Source organism: Ailuropoda melanoleuca, chromosome 11, assembly GCF_002007445.2.
Source record: "Ailuropoda melanoleuca isolate Jingjing chromosome 11, ASM200744v2, whole genome shotgun sequence".
Classification (NCBI taxonomy): Eukaryota; Metazoa; Chordata; class Mammalia; order Carnivora; family Ursidae; genus Ailuropoda; species Ailuropoda melanoleuca.
In genome coordinates this window covers 10,739,396-10,760,370 of record NC_048228.1, presented here as the reverse complement: position 1 = coordinate 10,760,370, position 20,975 = coordinate 10,739,396, and the positions used below count along the sequence as shown (strand labels likewise).

The following is a 20,975-nucleotide window of genomic DNA, read 5'->3' as shown; positions in this document are numbered from 1 at the left end:
CTTTTGGGCATATGCTTCTATCTCATCTTCTGCTTGTCTGTTCACTCATTCACTACTTGACTCGCCTCTTAACTGCTGAGCTGTCCTGCTCTTCACGATATACTCAGCACCTAGCCCTGGGCCTGGCAAGTGGCCAGGGGTCAATCGATATTTCTGGAACGAAGGACTCTCTGTGTTTCCAATACCTGGCAGAATGCCTACTGTTGTGCCTTTGATTAAATTGAATAGAGAAAAGCAACAGCAGCTGCAGCTGATGGAGGACCTACTAATTACTCAGCTGGTAGGAGCAGGCAAGGCCCTTGGGGGCCCCATGTTCCCTATATGCCAGTCCCTGGGAAGGCGGCCAGCCAGGGCCCCATCAGAGTCCTGCACCCCCAGCACGCAGCTTAGATTTGGAAATCTGGAGTTGAGTCACTTTCCTCAAGTGACTTCAAAATGAGAGGACAACGGTATCCCCTTGAGGTCCTGCGAATCCCATTCAAGGAGGGAATGGGTGCGCTAGAGGCCTGCCTGGCCACATGAAAACACCCGCATGCTCCTTCTGTGACACACGCTCAGGCTGGCACCAAGCAGGCCAGGGGAGCTGCCTGGAATGGAATGCACCAACCCAGAAAAGCGGCAGGTCAGCACTTTCTGGGATACGCTGCTTTAATATTAAAATATTCATCAAGAGAAGTAATATCGCTGTACACGCGTTTCCTATCTGCAAACAAGGATTAACATCTGTTCCGGCACTTGGCCAGCACGGGGCACGTACTGGGGAAGCGGCCCTGCGCTCAGACAGGGCTGCGAGATCGCCGGGGCCCGACCGCCAAGCGCTCCGGCACTGGCCCGTCCTGAGGGCGCCTGACTGTCTCATTCTGCATCGCTGCTGATGTAACGACATCTTCTAACACAGAGCCCCAGTCACATTGCCCCGACAGTCCCCAGTAACTGCTCCTGTGGCTTTTCCATCCCCCAGTCCGAGATCCCAAACAGGGTCCACACATGGCACTGAACTGTGTGGCTCCAGATTCTCCCTAAATCTAGGAGGGTCCCTTTGCCTTCTGTGGGTCTTTGTGGACGTCAAAGCTGTTCTGCTTCCAAGCCGACTAACCCACAGGTGACGTTGTATCCTCTTGCTGTATCCTATCAGGAGGCCTGTATGGCAGTTTGCCCACTCTGGTGATTTTCTAGCTAATTACACATGGACTAACTAGCTTTCATCTCTCCCCTCCGGGCCCCCGTGAAGAATCTAATTTTCTCATCATTTTGGATGTTCAACTATCTCATCCTTGTCAACAGCTCTCTTCCAACCAGTGCCTGGTTTCTGACCCATCTGTCTCTTGCCTTCTAGAACGACAAGATGTTCGAGTCACACCTTGTGACTCTGCACTGCCCAACACCCGGGATCCTCCACTCAGGTCTAAGGAGCCCCAGCTCCTTCTCATGGGGAACAGCGCTGAGACACAGCTGTGCGCACCAGGCGTGTGCACTGCTCCTGGAGTCACTGCTTCTTCGCCCTTTCTGTGGTTTCTTGTAAATCTTATACATATGTACAGCTATATAAAATTTATGTAAGTAATATATGTATAAATAAAATCAAGGACATATTGATGCCTTCAACTGCCATCCAACACTTCCCGTTCCAAAGTCCTGTTTTCCAGACACGATCCTGGTCCTTAACAATACCTGTTTACTTATTTGCCCCATTCCACAGTAACAACACAGGTCCGAACGGCACTATCAACACGTCTACATACACTTCAAGATTGGCTTCCCGTTATTCTGCTCTTGCAAGCCTTTGGATGTATCCCACGAGGAGTACAGAGTAACTCGTTTCATATTCGTGAGGTTTTATCCTCAGGGTAAACCCTTTGATGTGGGGCTGTTGGGTCAGTGGGCAACTGCATATGTGATTGTGTCCCCCTACTGGGGTCACACCATTCCGCCTTTTTGCCAATCACGTGTGAGACGCACGTATACGGCTTTGAGTTTGCGCTTCTGCCCATCTGAGAGGTGAGCAACAAGCTCTCTGGGTGGAGTGAATTTGCATCTTCTTAACTCTACGGCTTACACGTTCAGCCCTGGGCTGAAAGCTCTGGCCCCGGGGCCAAGTCTGAGGCTCATGCTGAATGTGCTAGAGGCTGGGCATTCCCAGCAGGGCCAGGAGGGTGAACAACGCGGACACATGGTGCTCGAGATGAAATGCCCGCATCTGTGTAGGGAAGGGCAAGGCGTGCTTTGGGTGTCTGGAGAAACCTCAGGAGCATGCCCTTCTTTCTGGAGTAAAAAGGCTCCCTGCTGTCTCCAACAGGCAAAAGCAACGTTCTGGAGTTTTGCTCTGACAATCACGGACAAGCTGCCAGATGCCTGCCAGGGGCCCGGAGCTCCCTCGGGAGTGCTCTGAGCAAGTGGCCAAGGGTGCTGGTTGTGCTCAGTGCAGTCTGCTTGAGGTTCTCTGCCTCTGCCTCTCCCCCTTCCCGCTGGCATGCATGTGCCCTCTCTCTAAAATAAATTAAAAAAATTTAGGTGGTGGAAAGATCCAGCATTGTGCCCCCAGTCTTCCTTGGCATCGCAGAGTCACCAGTTCCTGCTGGCCTCCATGCTGGGCACCCCAAGGTCTCAGGGCGCTGAGGAAAGTAGCCTTGGCTCAGAGGGGATGAGTGGGGAGTGCATGTCCCACCCTCCCAGGCTTGTAGCCAAGGGCTGCATTTTAAGGGCTGAGAAACTCGATGCATTAGAAGAGCAGTAGAACTGTGTTCAATGGGAAGGGGTCGTTTTCTGAATCTGTCTGTGTGGCTGCTTCTAATTTGCACCAAGACTCCACAGAGGGTAGTAGGAGCCCCATTAATGCCGAAAATACACATTTACAGACGGGTGATCAGCCTGTACTTTCTGAGCTAAGATCCTACTCTACGGCCAGATTCCATTACAATTTTTAGAAATCGTAGGAACAGAGACCATAAAAAGTGAGGACCCCACGAAGTGTTCAGGGTTGGGAGTCAGGACACAGGTCCAGGCCCAGCTTCCAGCTTAGCTGGGGCATGTCACTTCACCCCCAGAGCCTGGTCTCCGGGTCCTGCCTTTCCCTCTCTCTCCAGGGAAAGAAGGTCTCCCCAGCATCTCTCAGGCCCCACTGTTCCAGAGGGGCGGCTGCTCTGACCCTTCTGGGAACCTGACTCCCAGGCCGGGAGGCACAGGCGCCCCATGGGAGCATAACAGCAGTTGCCTAGAAACGCCTCCTTATCCAGGTATCACATGCTCCTGCTGAGGTTTTCACATGGAAGCCACGCAGGCTGGGGACACGAGCCTCCGCCAGCCAGTCTGCCTCCCTCACCTGCCTCCTGTATCCTTCCTCCTGCAGCCACTACCCAAAAGCTTTGTTCCTCTGATGTCAACCAAGGATGCACTCCCTGATGTAACAGCTCACTTCTTCAGCTCTGCTCCCTCCCGTCCACCATGTGTTGCAATGGTTTTCAGACCCCTCTGTCGTGGCAAAGATCCTGTCTTTTTCAGACCCACAAAGAATGGAGTGGCCTGTGGTGTGCTCATAAATCGTGATGCCGAACGGGTGGGTGGGTGGGTGGTCTCAGAACACGCAGATGAACTTGGAGCATAGGGAAGGATGTGCTCTGGGCCGTGGAGATGTTCCTTGTCCTGTCCAGCGGGGCAGGTGGGCCCCATGGCTGGCCACCTCATGGTCACCTGCACGTACCATGAGCGCCCAACCTCCACACCTTTGCGTATGTCATCCCCTGACCCGGAGTGCCTGTCTGACACCTGTCCACCCACTCAGATCCCATGTGTCGGTCAAGGGCTATGGGTCTTGCCTGTCTGGGACAGTCCCAGTTCACGCCTATCGTCCCAGCACAACTTTATTTAATAGGCCCTCTTTCTTTTGTGAAACTCTCCCAGTCTGGACAATAAATGGTGCGGTCACTCTGAGTTTAGTAAAAGAATAAGGATAAAGTAAGAGCAGCAGCTAATATTTAATAAAGGGATACTTCCTGTTCTAACCTCTTTGTGCGAATTTTCTTGTTGAATCTGCAGGACCCCAGGGCAGGTGCTGTTTATAATCCCTGTGCACCCACCGGAGACAGACTGAGTGACTTGCCCAGGGCAAGGGGAGCTTGGTCTTGTCTCTACCACCCACATGACCTTGTGAGCTTCTGTTCTGCACACATAAAAGGGAGACCGGGAAGCATCCTGAAGGATGGTGAGGAGGATTCCATGAGCTACTGTTCGCTTTCCCAGTGTTGATGGCACTTGGCAGGTGTTCGGTAAAGGACACTTCCAGTTTTCACTGCTTTCCTGAGAACCTGGGCTGAACTCGGAAACTCAGAGGAGCACCTTCCCTTCCCTGGACGAGCATCTCCTAATCGCTTGGGATGAACAGGGAAATCTCCGCTGGCCTTGCTCCTGGCGCCCATGCAGAGCGTAACACGGCAGGGAGGAAGCCCCCTTATTGTGGACACTGCCCTCTCCCTATAAATCCCACCCCCAAATTGTTCACCACCTTTCTTACCTACTAACAAACTTTGAACCGCAACAGAGGCCACCGTGTCTTGGCATCATACTGCCCTGCTTATTAGGAACAGCTTGGAAAGCCCAGCTCTGTGCGGGGAAAGTCCTCCCACCTGCAGGGGAGCAAAGCCACCCCCACACATCCACCTTCGTGGCAAGCAGAGCCGCCAGCCTGCACCACTCCGGTGTGCCCCGCGGCCATCCATCACCGAAGTGAAATGGTCCCTTAAATCTGCTGGCAGCCTGAGGGGGGGCCGAGCTTCCAGAAGAGCGGGAAAGAGAAGCCCTCTTAGATGAAAAGAAATCCAACAAGAGAAGACGACTGTCTCTAGGGGCTTTACTGGTGGGTATGGAAGATCCCAAAAAGGTGAAAAGGGGCTTTACCAACTTCTCATCTGAAGAGGGGACACCACACTCCCAGCCGCATGGTCACACACCTCTCAGCGACTCCCCACACTCACCATCGATCAAGTTGTCAGGTGCCTTTGATCATCCTGACATTCGGCAAAACATCCCCGACCAGCTCCTTCCTCTGCTCTTCACCTGGACCCAGTGGCTCTGCCGGGGCTCTAGAGTCCCATGACCAAATGACAGCCATTGACCTTGGCAGGCCCCAAACTCCGCAGAAGTCACCCACCCACGAGCTCCAGGCTATGAAGATCTAGAAGAACCATTCAGATTCAATGTGCAGTGCCCAAGGAATGAAAGAGACGCAGCTGGGAAGGGGACAAAGGCAGGAGCCCACTGGGAGACAGACTTTGCTGGAACAGAAACTCTGTCCTCAAGATGCCAACATGAGCCTCATGGCAGGTTCAAGGCTCACCTGCCACCGGCCAACACTCAGCCCCGCCCAGGAGAGCAGGTGAGAGGTCTGGCACCGGTGGGGGGGGGCAGGCTGGCCCCTCGATAGTCTTGGTCAGTCTATCAGCTGTTCGCCTCTGAGGCCTTCTCTGAAGCCATGCTCCTCTGGGAGCTCCAGCCAGAAATGGCCCTACTTTGGGGGGACTGGCCAGAGCCCCCCGGTCCACCTCCCTTGGGATGCCACCCGGTGCCACCCCAGACCGTCCCGCCCCTGGAGGAAGCGAGTCTCCCCCCAGTCTGCAGTCACCTGAACTATGAGGAAGAAAGAAAGGGCTGTGCCCTTTTTCTCTACGGACACCAGTGCCCAGCACAAGGATTCCTTAAATGACTCAGAGGCAGGGGAGCACAACCTGTTCCACTGGTCTTTGTGGCAGGAGACAAAGGTCAGTGCCCAGGACAGCACCAACAGGTCACATCACCAGAAAAGCCAGCCCTTAGGATGCTGCCAGAACACGAGGACCTTCTGGAATTTGCAACAGACTGTGGGCACGTGCCTGCGGGCTATGGGCCCTCACTCTGCTCTTCCCGCTGTCCTGAGCACCTGCCCAGTGCCAGCCCCGTGGGCCCCGCGAGTATCTTGCCTCTGCTCGCTCCCTCTTCCCCCAGCCCTGCTTTGTGGCTTAGCAGCAGGAATGGGAACAATCATGGAGACACAGAAGCAATACACTTCGGAGCCTGCTCTCCAGGTGCTCCTGCCCTTAGAACCTGGAGTCAACAGCCACCTCCCTGAGGAAGTGACAGTCTCAAAGCCTCCAAGTTGTTTTCAATCTTCTGCCTTCCCCCCAGGGCCCATTTGTCGAGCCCTTTACCATACGCGGAGCCCACTGCCGCACCCTGGCTGGGAGAGAGAAGGGTTAATAGCACCAGGAAGGCCAACCCTCCAGCTGCACCCAGCTGGACCCCATCTCCAGGGCAGCTAAGAAACAAAACTGACCAAGACAAGCCTCTTCCTGGGCTTGGCTGGGGGTACTGAGCAGCCAGTCCTGGGCCATTCCCCCTCCTTCTGCCTGAGCCCACGCGATCCCGCTAAAGACTTCTTTCTTTCCTCAGGCACCGCGCTCTGCTGGCAAGGCCTGAATCAGAACGATTCTTCTAGATCTTCATGATCCAAAGCTCGTGGGTGAGCAACTTCTTTCGAGTTCAGGGGCTGCAAAAGTCTGCGGGCTAAGGGGTGCCAGCTCGGACTGTTGTGTGCAGGCCCTGAGGTGTCTCTCTGGGCTGGGGAGTGAGTGAGTTGCAGGTCCTGGAGCATGCTGCGGCCTGGCCGTGTGACCGGCGACATGCCGTTCTAACACTTCCTCGGTCTGTCGGTGGCATGGGGCTCCTGTCTGGCCTTCTCAGCGGTATTCCACCCCCTCCCGCATTCTTGTCTGCTGCTCACAGTACACGACAACGGGCTCCTAAGAACACTCAGCCCCACCCTCCCATTTTCCAGAAGAGACCTGCAGAGGTCAAGGGCAACAAGGATGGAGAGCCGCGGCCTCCTGACTGCCCGCTCGGAGGTGCCCCACCGCCTCTGGTTCGCAGGCCCAGCTGTTCCCAGGATCCACGTCACAAATGACTTATCATAGAAACAACGGGTTAACCACTTCGACAAGCAGCAGCAGGCCCCCCACGGGGCTGTGCGGGGGCGGGGGGGGGGCACTATCTAGAGCCGGACACACCTTCCTGGGTTTCAATTCCACCTTTCGGCCGGCTACCGCTCTGCCGATCTTCGGTCTGAAAAATGGGGAGGATTATCCGCGGTAACTCATGGGATCTGCAGCCTGTTCCTCCCAGCCCACAAAACTGTCCCGTAAATACATGCATGTTACACTAATCATGTGTCCATGAGAAGCCGTCGGATTTTAACCTCGATCTTTTCTCTACAACAGTACCTGGCCCTGAGCAGAATGAGAATGCTCCTTTCTAAATTCCTACATTGTTCTGAGTTTTTCGCTCAGTGCCAAAAAAATGCCTCTCCTTGTTTTGTGCCCACACGCCAGGCTCGGGCTCAAAAGCTTGCCTGGTCGGTAGCAGCAGCTTGTGTCCCCAAGCACTGGCCCAGTCCGTGTGGTCGGAGCTATTTAAAGAGCTGGGCCGGAAGCCCGGGCCACAGACATGTAGCCTCGGAACTCTCGGGTCTCTGCCTGTTCCTGGAATGTGAGTCCAGGAGCCCTGCGTGCTTGGGCCTTGAATGCGCGGGGCTCTGCCCGGACTGGCCAGGCGCTGCCCACCCGGCACCGGGTGCCCTCCTGTGGTCCGCTGAGGCCAGCACGCGGGACAAGAAGGCAAAGCCGGAAGCTGCCCGAGTCATGGGGCCTGCAGGGGACCGAAATGCTCCCCACCCCAAATGCCCCATCCCCAAGGACTCGTAATTCACCTCGTGCTCCTTTAAACACAGCTTCATTGATTATAAATGACACACAGTCAACTGCACGTATTGAAGGGGGTCCGTCTGAGAGGCTCAGCCTTGTGCATTCCCCGGAAAACCTGTCAGCATCCTCAAGCCAGCGAACTTGCCCATCACCTCCAAGTCTCCAGCTCCCCTGGGAGAGCTGCGCTCCTGTCCCTCCCCCCTGCCCCGGGCAACCACACATCCTTCCCACTTTACAGAATCGTCTGCATCTGCTAGTCGCACGTAAACGGAATCATACGGGGCGTGTTTTTTTTTCTCCCTGGGCTCTGTCACTCGGCATAATTATTTTGAAATCCACCACATTGCTCCACGTGTCAATAGTTTGTTGCTTTATTGCTGCGTTGAATTCGGAATTCCGTTGTGGAATGTAGCCATTCGCTGACCCCTGCATCTGCTGATGGGCATGTGGGCTGTTTCCAGATCGGAGCTTTCCCAAGTAATACCTCACCTCCACTTGCGCGCAAGGCTTGGCATGGGCGTTCATTTCCTAGGTGAGTAAACGCCTAGAAGGGAATGGCTGGGTCGTATTTCATCCCATTGTAAAATTTCCACGTTCCCATGGTACTTAAAATCTTTGAACACATGCGATTTAGTTTTTACTCTGTTCATTGTTTATCATTGGCCTTCTCCCTCTCCTCCGAGGCAGATGGTATTTTTGCAAAGATGGACACAATAATATCTCCCATACCACATGCTTTGGACAGTGTGGAGTCTGGCTGGCCTTGTGGCTGGCCTGTCACCAACAGAATGTGGCAGAAGTGACGCTCGGTGACATCTGAGGCCAGGCCATAAGAGCCTCGCAGCATGCACCTTGGTTTCTTAGAACTTCCTCTGCGGGAGCCCTGAGCCTCCAAGTGCAAGGTCTGACCACCACACGTGTGCTCAGGTTGTCATTCACAGATGAGCCCCGGCATTCCCTCGCCACCAACCAAGGCACCAGACATAGGAGGGCAGCAGTTCGGGACTCTGGTGGAATTCCCCTGTGGGACCCCCACCGACACCACACGCAACTGAAGAATGGTCCCGTGGAGCCCTGCCAAGCGCCTGACACAAAATCATGACCTATAAGAAAGAGGGTGGTTGTCTTACGCCACTAAGATTTGGGGCCAGTGTGTTCCACGGCAGTACCAACTGGCACAGCCTTCTAGAATGTAAGCTCCATGAGAAATGGATCTTTTGTCTTTTTCACTCATGGATCCACCCCAAGAGCCCAGAACAGTGCCTGCCAAATGGCCCTCAGCAAGTGTTTGTTAAGTAAGTGAGCGGGCTCCTAGGTCAGGTTTTATGCACAATGAAGAGATATCCACTGGTCGAAAACTAACACTGGGACAGCAGTAACGGATCTGTGTCAGGCATGGGAGTTCAAGTTCAAACACTGAGACCTGCAAGGCGCACGAGCCTCCTGGAGCCTCAGTTACCCAACTGCAGTCAGGCTAACTCTACCTACGTCATGGGGCAGCAGGGCAAGCTCTTTCAGGAAGGACGCTCACTCCGCTGGATCTCTGAGGCCAAGACAGTGTCCCCTGAGGAGCCACCCAGGGCTGAGGAGAATCACGGTTGAGCCCTTGTCAGACTTGACCCCACGTCCACGGCCATCTTAGGCCAGTACTCACCCCCGCCCAGCAAGGGCGTCAGAAACTCTGAAGAGGATCTCTCCCTGGTTCACATGAAAGCTCTTCTCCCAGGACAGAGGCCAGAGGGGCCTTTCAATTTCCTGCTACAGCCTCAGGGCCATGTCTCGACCCTGTCAGGGTGAGATGGGCACAGGACCTACACAGTGACAGAGGCCATGGCTCCAAGCAGAATTTAATGAAGTCTTGGGCAATGCCTTTTGGAAGGCAATTCAGGAATGTGGCTCTTCTCACAGCACGTTTGTTCTTCTCCTTTCAATCAATCCCCAACCCTTCCTGGGGAGGGAGTAGGGGTTCATCTAAAGCAGACGTTCAAGGTCGGAAGCCCTAGCTCACACCTTAAACACGGCCTCTGTGGCAGCCAAGACCACTGGCATTTCTCAGGGCTGCAGTGTGTTCACTGAACTGTGGAGGGAAAGAGGAGGGACAGGAAAAGAAGCTCCTGGCTTGTGTGACTGAGCCCAGCCTTTATTTCCTGGGACAACTTCCAGAGCAAAGACTGGGAATGAATCCACAAATCCTGGTACAGGTCTGCCCCATTATCTGAAAGTAGAGCGTTCCTAGGAGACCTTTCATGAGCCAAAATGGCGTAAAGTGTAAGAAGCAATTGTCACTCATTTATATGGAAAAATGTGTGAGCATTGCCAGACCCCAAAAATAACCTCTTAGGCTCCCCTGATACCTTAGGACACATCTTGGTAACAGATACACCAAATAAATGGAGACAGAGCATAGATGCTCCCAGAAGTGGTTCAAAGCTCCTGCGGCTGGATGATCAGAGGCAGAGTGTAGTTCCTGGGGGAGGAGCCTGGCAGGCCCCCCACTGCTGCTTTGGGGTGCATGCTGCCCCTACGATGGCTCGCCGTAAAACAAATGCCAAACGCTGTGTTTGCTTTTCGTCTTTTTTTTGTCCAAGTAAAAAAAAGCCTCTTCGGATGCTTTCAGGTACTAAGGTAGGTCTTTTGTAAAAGCCAAGAAGTGCAACGCGAACTTTCTCAAAGGGGGGGAGCCTGTATCTCCAGGGGCCTCTGAGTGTGTGCTTCCACGTCCAGACCTGTTCCTCCTTCCTCTCTTCCCCATTCCACTCCCTCCCTCTGCCCCCAAGGCCTTCAGAATCAAATTGGCATCTGCCAAATATCCACGAAGAACAGAGGTTTGGAAACCAGACTCTGCGGAGATCAAATAAGTCTTGGCTCCAAAACCTACTATCCCGGAGACCTCAGAAAAATTCCTTCACCTCCCGTGCTGGCGATGGGGAAACTGAGGCTAATAAACACCACCCATCTGGCAGGGCTGTGGGGAGATCTGGGAGTTCATGCAGGCAAGGCAATCAGGAGAGAGCCTGGCACTCTCCAAGTGCTAAGTAAGTACCAGTTGTAAGGTTGCTACTCAACAGGGACCCACCTCAGTCATACCTCAATCATCCCACCTGCAAAATGGGTGCATACAGGTTTTTTTTCCCGATTATGGAAGAGAGGTTTGGACTCTGGTACATGCTTCCAGAACCAGTACCAGGTATGGGAGGGTGAGCCCAAGAGGGTGTCTGTGTCTTTCCAAAAAAATGAGTCTTTTAGTTTTTCTCGGAATAAATGGAGAATTTTCATAATTACAACATTAATACATAGTAAAGTCTACTGTGAATCAGGCCCAAAGTGTTGAAGGACAGTCAGGAAGGGCCGCTGTTTGGGAAGTGCTGGAGGAGACTGTGGGCAGGCTTGCCTTTCCAACTCACGGACTGAACGACTCAGCATGAAAACCCCCAGACGAGGACATCAGTCACTCAGGTACAGAGATTGATAAAAAGCAAAGTAGCCAAAAGGGACAAAGTGTCTGTAATATGTTGTCAGTCACCAGAACCCCAGACCCTGGGCAGATTCTGGAAATGATTCTATTTAAAATGCTCTCTGTGGTGGACCCACGGAAATAGCGGCCTACGATCCCGCCTCCCTATATCCACAGCCGGGCAGCGCCCCCATCCACGTGACACTGGGCACGGTCACGTGACTTGCTCTGGCCAATGAGGCATCAGCAGACATGATTCAAGGCGTGGCTTGAAAAGCACCTGTGCGCTGTACTAGATAATTGAAGATGTTGACAATGAAGGACAGTGGGTATCCAGGGACTCTGCAACCTTTCTGTATATCTCACACAAAAAAAGATTACTTTTTTTTTTTTTTTTAAATAAGTACTTGCGCATTAGGGTTTGTGCCCTTTCCAGGCATCCAGCTACCGTGCGAAGCAGCTAACCTGCTGGAGACAAACGGCCTAGCCAGCATCTGCAACAGAACAGCCAAGATTCTGGGCACTTCTTCCACCTGACCATAAATTATCTTCACCTGGATCAAATGTGGAGTCTAAGATGCCTTCAAGCGGGGTCAGGGGGATCTGTTAATATTTAAAAGTGGTCAGTAGTGTATTAGGAAGACGTTCTGTCTGCAGAGTTAAAACTCTCTGGAAACTTCCACTAAACTTGAAGACTTAGGAGCTAAGAGTCTTCCACGTCAAGGCTGTGGGTCAGAGGGTCAGGCTTTGGGTGGGCCCCCTGCAGGAGCCCCAGGGGCCACCATGCTGGAGCTGGGGCCCAAGAAAAGTGGTAGCTTCGTGTGCACGTCTTCCGGAAGAGGAACATACACATTCAGTCCAGGGTGACAAGCTGCCCGGAAGATGAACAAGTCTTCGATGGGAGGAATGAACCAGAGAATGGAGTGTGGATGTGGGGAGGGAAGCAGGAAACATCAAGCTGCTTTCCCAACCCACACAGCACCAAGGAGACAAGAAGTGTGTGTGTGTATGTGTGTGTGTGTGTAGGTGGGCAGAGCTATCCCAGCATCGAGGACACATTATTCTATCCGACAGTCACTTGGGCCACCTGCCACCCCACTATCTGCAGGTCCTGTTACATCTGCAAAAAAGCAGCCAGGGCACAGCCACATTGTCTGGGAACATAAAGGGCACTGATGTCCCCTCCTGCCCAAGGCCAAAGACATCCTCTGCACCCTAGAACTCTCCGAAGCAGGAAAATCTGTGGCACAGATGCTTATCTACAGGTCTGGTTGGCCAATAAAAAAATGTATTATTCGACTAACTTGCACTGGGTGTGTTGTGGGTTCGAGGCATGTCATTGATTCAGGGCAGGGCCTGGGGCCAATCTGCCCCTGAATTCTCTGAGCCATAGGCACAGATCCTAGTGTGTGGAAGTTTTCAGTTTGTTGAATGAGCAAAGGACTGAAGGCTCAGTTCCTTCCAAGAGCTTGGTCTAAGGCAAGTGGCTCATTCTGAGGCAGGGAAAAGGCCTCAACAGGCCTTATTCCTTCTGCTAAAGAAACTCAGACATCATGTCTTCTCACTCAATGGATCACCTGCTTTGTTGAGCTAACGAGGCCAGCTCTGTGCTGGGTACTGTGCCCTATAGGAGCCTGGTGAGTGGTGAGCCACAGAAGAAAGCTATGTCCCTCGCTACATGTCCTCAGAGAGGTCAGCATCTAGGGCTGTCAGGTACAGGGAGCAAAGGGCCTTACCGGCTTCCCCCTCCTGCTCCAACAACCTGCTACAAATGTAGCAGCTTAAAGCAATGTGAACGTACTGTCTTCAGTTCTGGAGGTAGGAGTCAGAAATGGATTTTGGGAGGTTAAAATTAAGGATGTGTTCCTTCTGGAAGCTCTTGGGAGTCTGTTTCCTGGCCTTTTCTGGTCTCTGGAGGCGCCCGTGCTCCTTGGCTCATGGCCCCTGCCTCCACATCTGCAAAGCCAGCATGATGGGGTTGAGTCCTCGCACTGAGTCTCTCTTCTGTTATCCCACTTCCTTCCACCTCTGACCTTCTGCCTCCTCTTCCACTTTGAAGGACTCTCGTGATTGCACTGGGCTCACTGGGTAACCTGGATAACCCCCATCTCAAGGACATCTGATTAACAACCTTGATTCCCCTTTGCCATGTAACCTGACATATTCACAGATTCTAGGAATTAGGATGCAGGCATTTTGGGGATGGGGGGTGGGGGCATGACCCTGACAACCACAGGCCCTGAACTACCAGACAGAAAAGGTCCAGGAAGGTGTCTGGAGGAAGCAGAGTCTGAACCAGGGCTTGGAGGAGAGAAGGGAGGTGATCCAGGAACCATCTGTATGTAATCACACGTATGTCCTTGTGCTTAAGGGAGAGAGAGGAGATGGCAAAGGTTGGGAGAAGAACATGGGTACCTGCTGGAACACCGCACTTCTGATACGGTCTCCTGCCCCAAATCTCCCCCATCCCCGAACTTCTGAGCAAGGCCTGGAGGTTCTCCACGATCATCTCTCGCCACCTCTCTATTGAAAAGCCTTGGCACGGGGCTTCCCTTCTCACCCCACACAAAGACTGTCTTTTTGCCTCTGCTCAAGCTGTTTCCCCTGCAGCAGTACCTTCCCTGTGCCTGCCAGCATCTCCTAAGGGCTGAGGTCCACCCTGCTGATGTCCAAACCCAGCTCTAACCAGGTACTGCACGTACTCCTCGCACACTCACAGCCCCCCTCCCGGGCTTGTTGAGGGGATTAAGTGAGCTAAAGGTCTGCAGGATGTGGCGTAGAAACAATGCTCAGAAAGGCTGTCACCACTACCACCAGCAATATCATTTCAAGGGATCCATGAGGAAAGCTATTTTCATAATGATACTATGATGCTATTTGCCTTTTTTACCATGTATTTGTACTTTGGGTAAAAAAGCAATGCTGGGGAAAATGCTAACATCTTGGCAAAAATAATGGCAGGGGCATCAAACCATATGAGCAGGTATTAATAGACGTGACATTCTTAACACCATGCACTGGTCTTGGGGAAAAAAAAAACAGGGGGGGCACCATTTAACTTATGAATGTCCTTGGTGGAGCAATAAAAATTATTAACTTTATTAAAGCTTGATCCCTGAGTACATGTCTTTAAAAAAAAAAAAGAATATTTAAAGCTCTTTCACCGCATATCAAAGAACAAAGGCTATCTTGAAACACATCTGCGTGACTGTTGGAGTTGCAAGCTAAACTAGCCACTGTGTCTGCAGAACGCCACGTGTTCTTGAAAGAACAAGTGACTGCTCGCATTAACCAAGATACATGGCAAACTACAAAGCCCACAAATGAACTAAGTGAGTCGGCCTGTCACTTCTAAGAAAACTACTGACCATATTTGCTGTCAAAGATAACATCTGAGCTTTCGAGCACGAGTGAGAATTTCAGCAGACTCGATGGGCAACCACGACCTCGAACAGCTTCTCAAGACTCAAGGACTTTTCTGATGCACTGCGTGGTGATGTGAACAGATGCGGCGTTCTGATCGTGGCTCGGGAAGCATGTCATCATTGGGAAGACCAGCATCGCTCAGGAAGCACGTCATCATTGGGAATACCAGCATCACTCAGGTGACGCATCAACACTCCGGTGACCGCTGGTGGGAGCTGAAGAACTCATGTGTGGTACAGCAGCCCTCACTCAGAGTGCAAATGAAACTGGCGGCTTTGTCCGCTGTTGACAGAGCACGAAACCCTCGCGGGATAAAGTGTGCGATACCACCCTGCAGCAAATCTCTAAGAAACTACCATTTGGTGAGTTTTCGGATGCCAACAAAGAAAAATAGCCACAATTATCCAATAAGGCAATTAACACACTCCTCCCCTTTTCCACCTCCTTATCTGTGTGATGCCAGATTTTCAACCCAAATGACAAATCACGGTGGCCGGACTGAAGGAGCAGATACGAGAATTTAGCAGTCTTCCGTAAGGTCAGACATGGAAAAGCCTTTGCAAAAATGTAAAACAACGCTCTCCTCACTCAGATCTTTTTGTTTGGGAAAACAGACTTATTTTTCATTAGAGTTTTTTTATATTTATGTTAATGTGCAATGGGTTTATTGCTGCTGTTTAAAAATAAATTATTGAGGATTTACATAGGTTTTTGGCTTTAATCTCTAGAATAGTAAATACCTACAGAACTAAGCCACATAAACAACAACTTTTTGGGTCCTCAATTTTGTAAGAGTGTAAAGTGCTCTGGAGACCAGACAGATGGAGAAATGCTGTCTTAAAAAAATAAAACAGATTTACGAACACAGATCTTCAGTGGAGTGATATATAATGGCAAAACCAAAAAGAAAAGAGTGGAAACAACTTAAGTGTCCAATAATCAGAAAGTGGCTAAATAAATTAGGGTGCCTCCATTTGCTAGAACATTATGTAGTCATTAAAAATTATGCTTTCAGAGAGCAGTTATTGTGAGAAAATGCTCAGCACACTCGTCATGCTGTTAAAACAGGGCAGAAGCAAATGTTCCCGATCATGTTTCTGTAATGCCTTGATTCTCGAGGGGGATCAGGGGAACTGAGGGGGCTGAGGAAATCGACAGACTCTCCAGAGGGGTCCCATGGGCTCCAAGCTCCCCACCACGTGCAGAGCTGGAGGGACTCCGTTACATTTAAACACACATGACACCTTTTTTTCTTGAACAATCCTTCCGAACTTCTGCCTTTACGTAAAACTCACGACGAGACCGGACTCCTAAACCTAGCATTCCAGACTCATCCCCAAAGAAACAGAGGAATCTTCTATACCCTGTTCTCCCCAAACGGGATTCTTGTCTTTGCTTTGACACTGGAAGCCGGGGCTGATGTTCCTGGTGTTTGCTTGGGCTCCTGAACCTCTCCCGTTCTGGACAATTCTGGTCCCATCCCACCTCAAACCGAAGACAGGGGCGGGTAGGTAGGGAACCGCCAGGGAGGAAATCTTCGGGGGCTTTGCGTTTTCCCACCGCAGGGACGCCGGCTGTTAACAAAGGTCACCCAACATCTGCCGCTTACTTGGTTTGCACATTTATTCTCATTCTCCTCATTACAGGCACATAAATCCCTTTTCACGGCCCAGCCTCCTCCTGCCCACGTCTGTCTGCAGTTGACTCACCACGTGCTGTGGCTGGGAGGAAGCATCTTATTTATGACTTTGCAGAATGACAGGCAGGACGCTCGGGCCGGCTGAGGGTGCCCACTGCTTTTTGGGAACACTGCTACCCTGCTTGGATGGGCTGAGGGGCTCTAAGGCCTGGGCCACCCCCAATGGGAATCAGGAGACCAACATCTCCAGGCAGACCTGAGGAGGTGTGCCAAGCCCTCTCATCTGATAATCACTAAGTATTTACACTAATAGTACTAGGCACTGGGCCAAGCACTTTATATCTCATTTAATCCTGATGACAGCCCTCTGAAGTAGCTACTGTTATTAGCCCCAGTTGTAAGAGAAACAGCTTTGTTATTGTTACCCTCAGCAAGAGAACGATAGAGTTCAGAGAGGTTAAGGAATTTGCCCGAGGTCACACAGCTCGTAAGTGAGAGAGCAGGGATTCCAGCCCAGCTCTGGCTCCAGAGTCTGCTGTCCCCATTACTGAGCTAGGGTGGCCTCCCGTCTCTCCTGTCCATGCCGGCAGAATACCCAGAAGGAAGACAAGATGTGTTCATGTGATGGAGAAAGTTTCTGACCCTGCTGGCAATTAGCTCTGTAACCTTGACCGAGTTCCTCAACCGCCCTGAACCTCCTTCAGGTGACTTCATCTGGGTAAGGGGGTTAATCCTGGTAGGACTGGGGTGAGTGACAGATCTGGGGCTGGCACACAGTAGGTACTCAATAACGTTTCCTATCATAAATACTGACAGTCCTTATTCTGAGATTGTTGTTTACAGAGGAGCTGCCCCATCCAGCAGATCTCTGTGTCCCTGGGTGACCTTTGGTGACAGATAAGGCCCCTTACAGCACGGAGTTAGGAAAATATGTCTGCCCAGCTCTGTGTCCTGTGGGCCGAAGGGAGAAGGACGCACATCGTAACAGCCGGCTCTCTGCCCTCACGGACATCACCGCAATTAATTCACCACCACTGTCCCATCACTTGGACCAGGCCGCTGAGGTTTGCAGAGGGTGGACAGTCCGTCCCAGGAGCTGGGGAGTGGTGGCGTCAATGAGCTTCCGCTGAGCCCCAGTCCATTCCTTTGGGCCTAGAAACAGCTTAGAGGGGTTCTGCTTCCCCTTCCGGGTCCAGAAGGGCGGATGGGGGTGAGGATTCTTTCCCTGGGTAAGGACAGGGAAGGCAGGCTTCCCTGTCCCTGGGATAAATACTGGCACAGGTGGTTGAGACTGCTTCTGAGGCAGTCCCAACTCTCCACAGGGTCATAAAGCTTAGGGAGACCAGACGACATCAGCTCGCACAGCCCTGGGCCCGGCGGTGCTTCCTCGGGGAGATTCCCGCAGCTTGAGTCTCCATCCTGAGGGAGCAGGGGATGTCAGGAGGCCCCTGGAAGCTGGGAAGCTTGCACAGATCTGCCTAGACTCCTGGGCGATTGCACGGAGAGGAAAGTGTGCGTGGCACAGTGACTTCCCAACCACGCAGCATCGGCTGGACCACGGCACGTACCACCCACCCGCTCCGGCCTGAAGATACCGCTGAGTGGCCCCACTGGAAACAAAACCCCAAAAGGAAAGGGTGCCCCTCATAGCTGGACCAGGACACCCACCGAGAAATTCCAGGTCCCAGCTCTCCCCACAGGCCAGCACGGCCCGACCACCAAGCTCTTGCCAAGAGGAATCTTTGGCTCTCAGTTTTGGCTCTTTCCCTGGATGTCCCCAGGCCGAGGGGAGCAGCGATACCCATCAACATGCAATGCTCCTCCTGATGGTGGCAGGAGACAGAGACGACTTCTTTAAGCCGCTCTGTTTTGGAGTCTCTTTCTGACAGCAGCCTGAAATCAACCTAAGTAAGAAATCTGCTTTGGCTTCCAAAATGAAGTTTCCAGAGTATTTATCGTTCTAGGAAATGTAAGTGGAAAGCAGGTTGCCAAGTTTTATTGCCTTTTTCTTTTCCCCAGGAGTATCAAAGGCAGTAAGGGCGCCTCAAGAGAATGTTTTGTATCAGAGTTTTCTAAACACTGTTAAAAGAGGATTACCCCAACCTTTCTTGAACTATCTTTCGAGATCCCTCCCAAAGCCCACAGCAGGTGGCTCCCAGGAGAGATGGGTTCAGCCGCCAGTGGCCCAGGCCAGCTCTAAAGAAGGCCGGCTGCACACGTGCGCCCACTGACTACATTTCCTCCAGCAGTTTCTGGCGGCAGACACACTGGCCACGTGGAGGTTATGCGTGGCCCAGCTCCATGAGAGCACCTGGGCTCCCATACCACTTCCTCCCCCGTCTTCTTGGAGAGGACACCGGACACTGCGGTTCTCAGAGGGGAGCTCCTCCAGGCCAACCACAGGAGAGGGGGCCCGAGCCCTACCCGGAGAGACCACTACACTGAACAAGAGTGGCGTGTGGTGAACGGATGCGTCCTCCCACAAAGAATTCAGTGCCTACACACTGTCCTGTGACAGGAGGTGTTCAAGGACCTTGACAGCGCTGAGAGAGAGGATCCCAGCGGTGGGGACCAGCAGCCTGGTTTAGCAGAGACGCCCACCTGCCATTCATGCCTCAGAGAGAGGCGACCCTGCATGACCATGATGGAAAGCACGTGTTGGTCACAAGGATGCGGGAACAATATGAGCTTCCAACACTGCAAGAGGCAGAATTCTACTGAGGAAGGGACAGGGCAGCCTCAGCTGAGGGTCTAGGCACCGGGAGACCCCCCATGTCCATGCCACTCCCCCTGCAGAGGCAGGACCCTGGTTCCTTGGCGCCCCTGTGGCCCAAGCCTGGGCCCCAGGCGAGGGAAGGGAGGAAGCTGCCACCAACCAGTCACTTACCCTGCAAGGCTTCTTTGGCTCTGGCTAGCTCCTGCTCCTTCTGGGCCAGCTGGACCCTGAGCTCGGTGGCCGAGAGGACCTCAGAGGACTTGCCGCCCTGGGACTCCTCCAGGTCCTTCGTCAACATCTCCTTCATCTGGCGGAGAAGGTGGACTTCCTCCTGGAGCCGAGACACTTCTTCCCGCAGGAGCACTAGGGGAGAAGGGCACACAGTTAGGGGAAGGGGACGTTGGCTCCTGCTCGCTCACTTTTTCTGGGGACAGTTCCAAGGTGCTTTGGCTTGTCCTGTTTGCTGTGCATTCGAGGCCCTTCCTACATGTGGGCTGGGAGGAAAACTCCCAGAGTCACCGAGTTGGGCTTTAGATGCACCATCTCATTTCATCCTGCAAAAACCTTCTGAGGTGGCTACCACCGTCACCCCCATTTCACAGATGAGGAAGTTGTGGCTCGGCGAGATTACATCGTAAATAGTAAGCGGGTAGCAGACCTGGGATTTGTACCCAGACTTGGCCAACTCCAGAGCCTGAGCTCCCAGTCTGACACTCAGGAAAGAGTCCCCAAAAGGCACACTCGACACGTGTCACGGAACACGGAGCCCTGAGGAACCCAGCACCGCACTGAGACAGGACTTGAACACGCAGAACAACGGGGTCACGTGAGCAGTAACGACGGTGACGCCATGGACAGAGGTTCCCACACCACTTAAACCCGACCCTATGTTCTCGAGGGTCCAGGGATGAGGCTGAGGAGGATGCGGCCTCCCTCTGGGTCTGGGGGCCTTGAGAAGGTACCGAGAAGGTGCGCCATCGCCCAGGAATCTGTAGGCCAGCTCAGTCCTGCAGACCGACTGACACACCTGAGCCAGGGGGCGCCTGGGTGGCTCAGTCGTTAAGCGTCTGCCTTCGGCTCAGGGCGTGATCCCAGAGTCCTGGGATCGAGCCACATCGGGCTCCTCCGCTGGGAGCCTGCTTCTTCCTCTCCCACTCCCCCTGCTTGTGTTCCCTCTCTCGCTGGCTGTCTCTCTGTCAAATAAATAAATAAAATCTTAAAAAAAAACACACACACACACACACCTGAGCCAGGTCTGGTCACCTGAGCCACAAGAGACACCGAGCTGCGGAAGGTGCTAGAGGTGGGGGTCAAGCAGCCTCATTAGGCCAGACAGACCTCTGCCACAGCGCTTACAGAGCAGACTCGTGGTCGGGACGCTCACCTCATTGGTTAGAGGAGAGTCGAAGTTACTCTCTGAAGCAGGCCCTCGACAACATGGCCTCCGCTTCATCGCTAAACTCACGCATTGCTCTCCCTCCCGCCACACTGGTCTCTCTCTTCACAACATGCCAAGCTCTTTTCGGCTTCAGGGCCTTTGCCTTTGCTGTGCCCTCCACCTCGAACACCCTTTCCTTGTTCTTCCTGTGGCTGCTTCCTCGCTGGGCCCTTCAGCCCACGCCACCTCCTCAGAGAGGCCTTCTCTCCCCACTGGGTCTCATCCTGTCACGGGAGCTGGGGTGCAGTCCCTCCCTTGGGGGTCACGGCTGTGCCACAGCCTTAGAGACACCGGCTGTCTGGTTTAGTTCCCTCGCTGACCAGGCATGTGGCCGTGAGCAAGTCCCTTACCCTTTGAGCCTCAGATGCCCCCAAACGGGTCTAACCCTCATCGGACTGTGCGGCTCCGACGAGACTTAGGAAGCAGCCCCCTGTCAGACAGGCCTGGTCCAGGAGGTCCTCAAGGTGCACAGGAGTGCTCAGTGGCGAGGCCGCTGTCTCCCGGGACGCCCTCCCCTCTGAAGCACTCCGCCCTGCACTCGTCAAGGCGGCAAGGCAGAGTCCAGGGCGCCGGGCAGG

At 53.1% G+C, this 20,975-nt stretch overlaps 1 protein-coding gene across 4 annotated transcripts in view; it reads right to left on the bottom strand.

The window, feature by feature from the left end:
* The window catches only part of LOC100484271 (kazrin), a 472,216-nt gene that overhangs the window by 107,645 nt on the left and 343,596 nt on the right, over positions 1-20,975 (bottom strand). For all 4 annotated transcript variants that reach the window (XM_034671239.1, XM_011227699.3, XM_034671241.1 and 1 more), the window contains exon 2: positions 19,131-19,322. In XM_034671239.1, the coding sequence (XP_034527130.1) occupies positions 19,131-19,322 (192 nt within the window). The remainder of the gene's footprint in view (positions 1-19,130; positions 19,323-20,975) is intronic.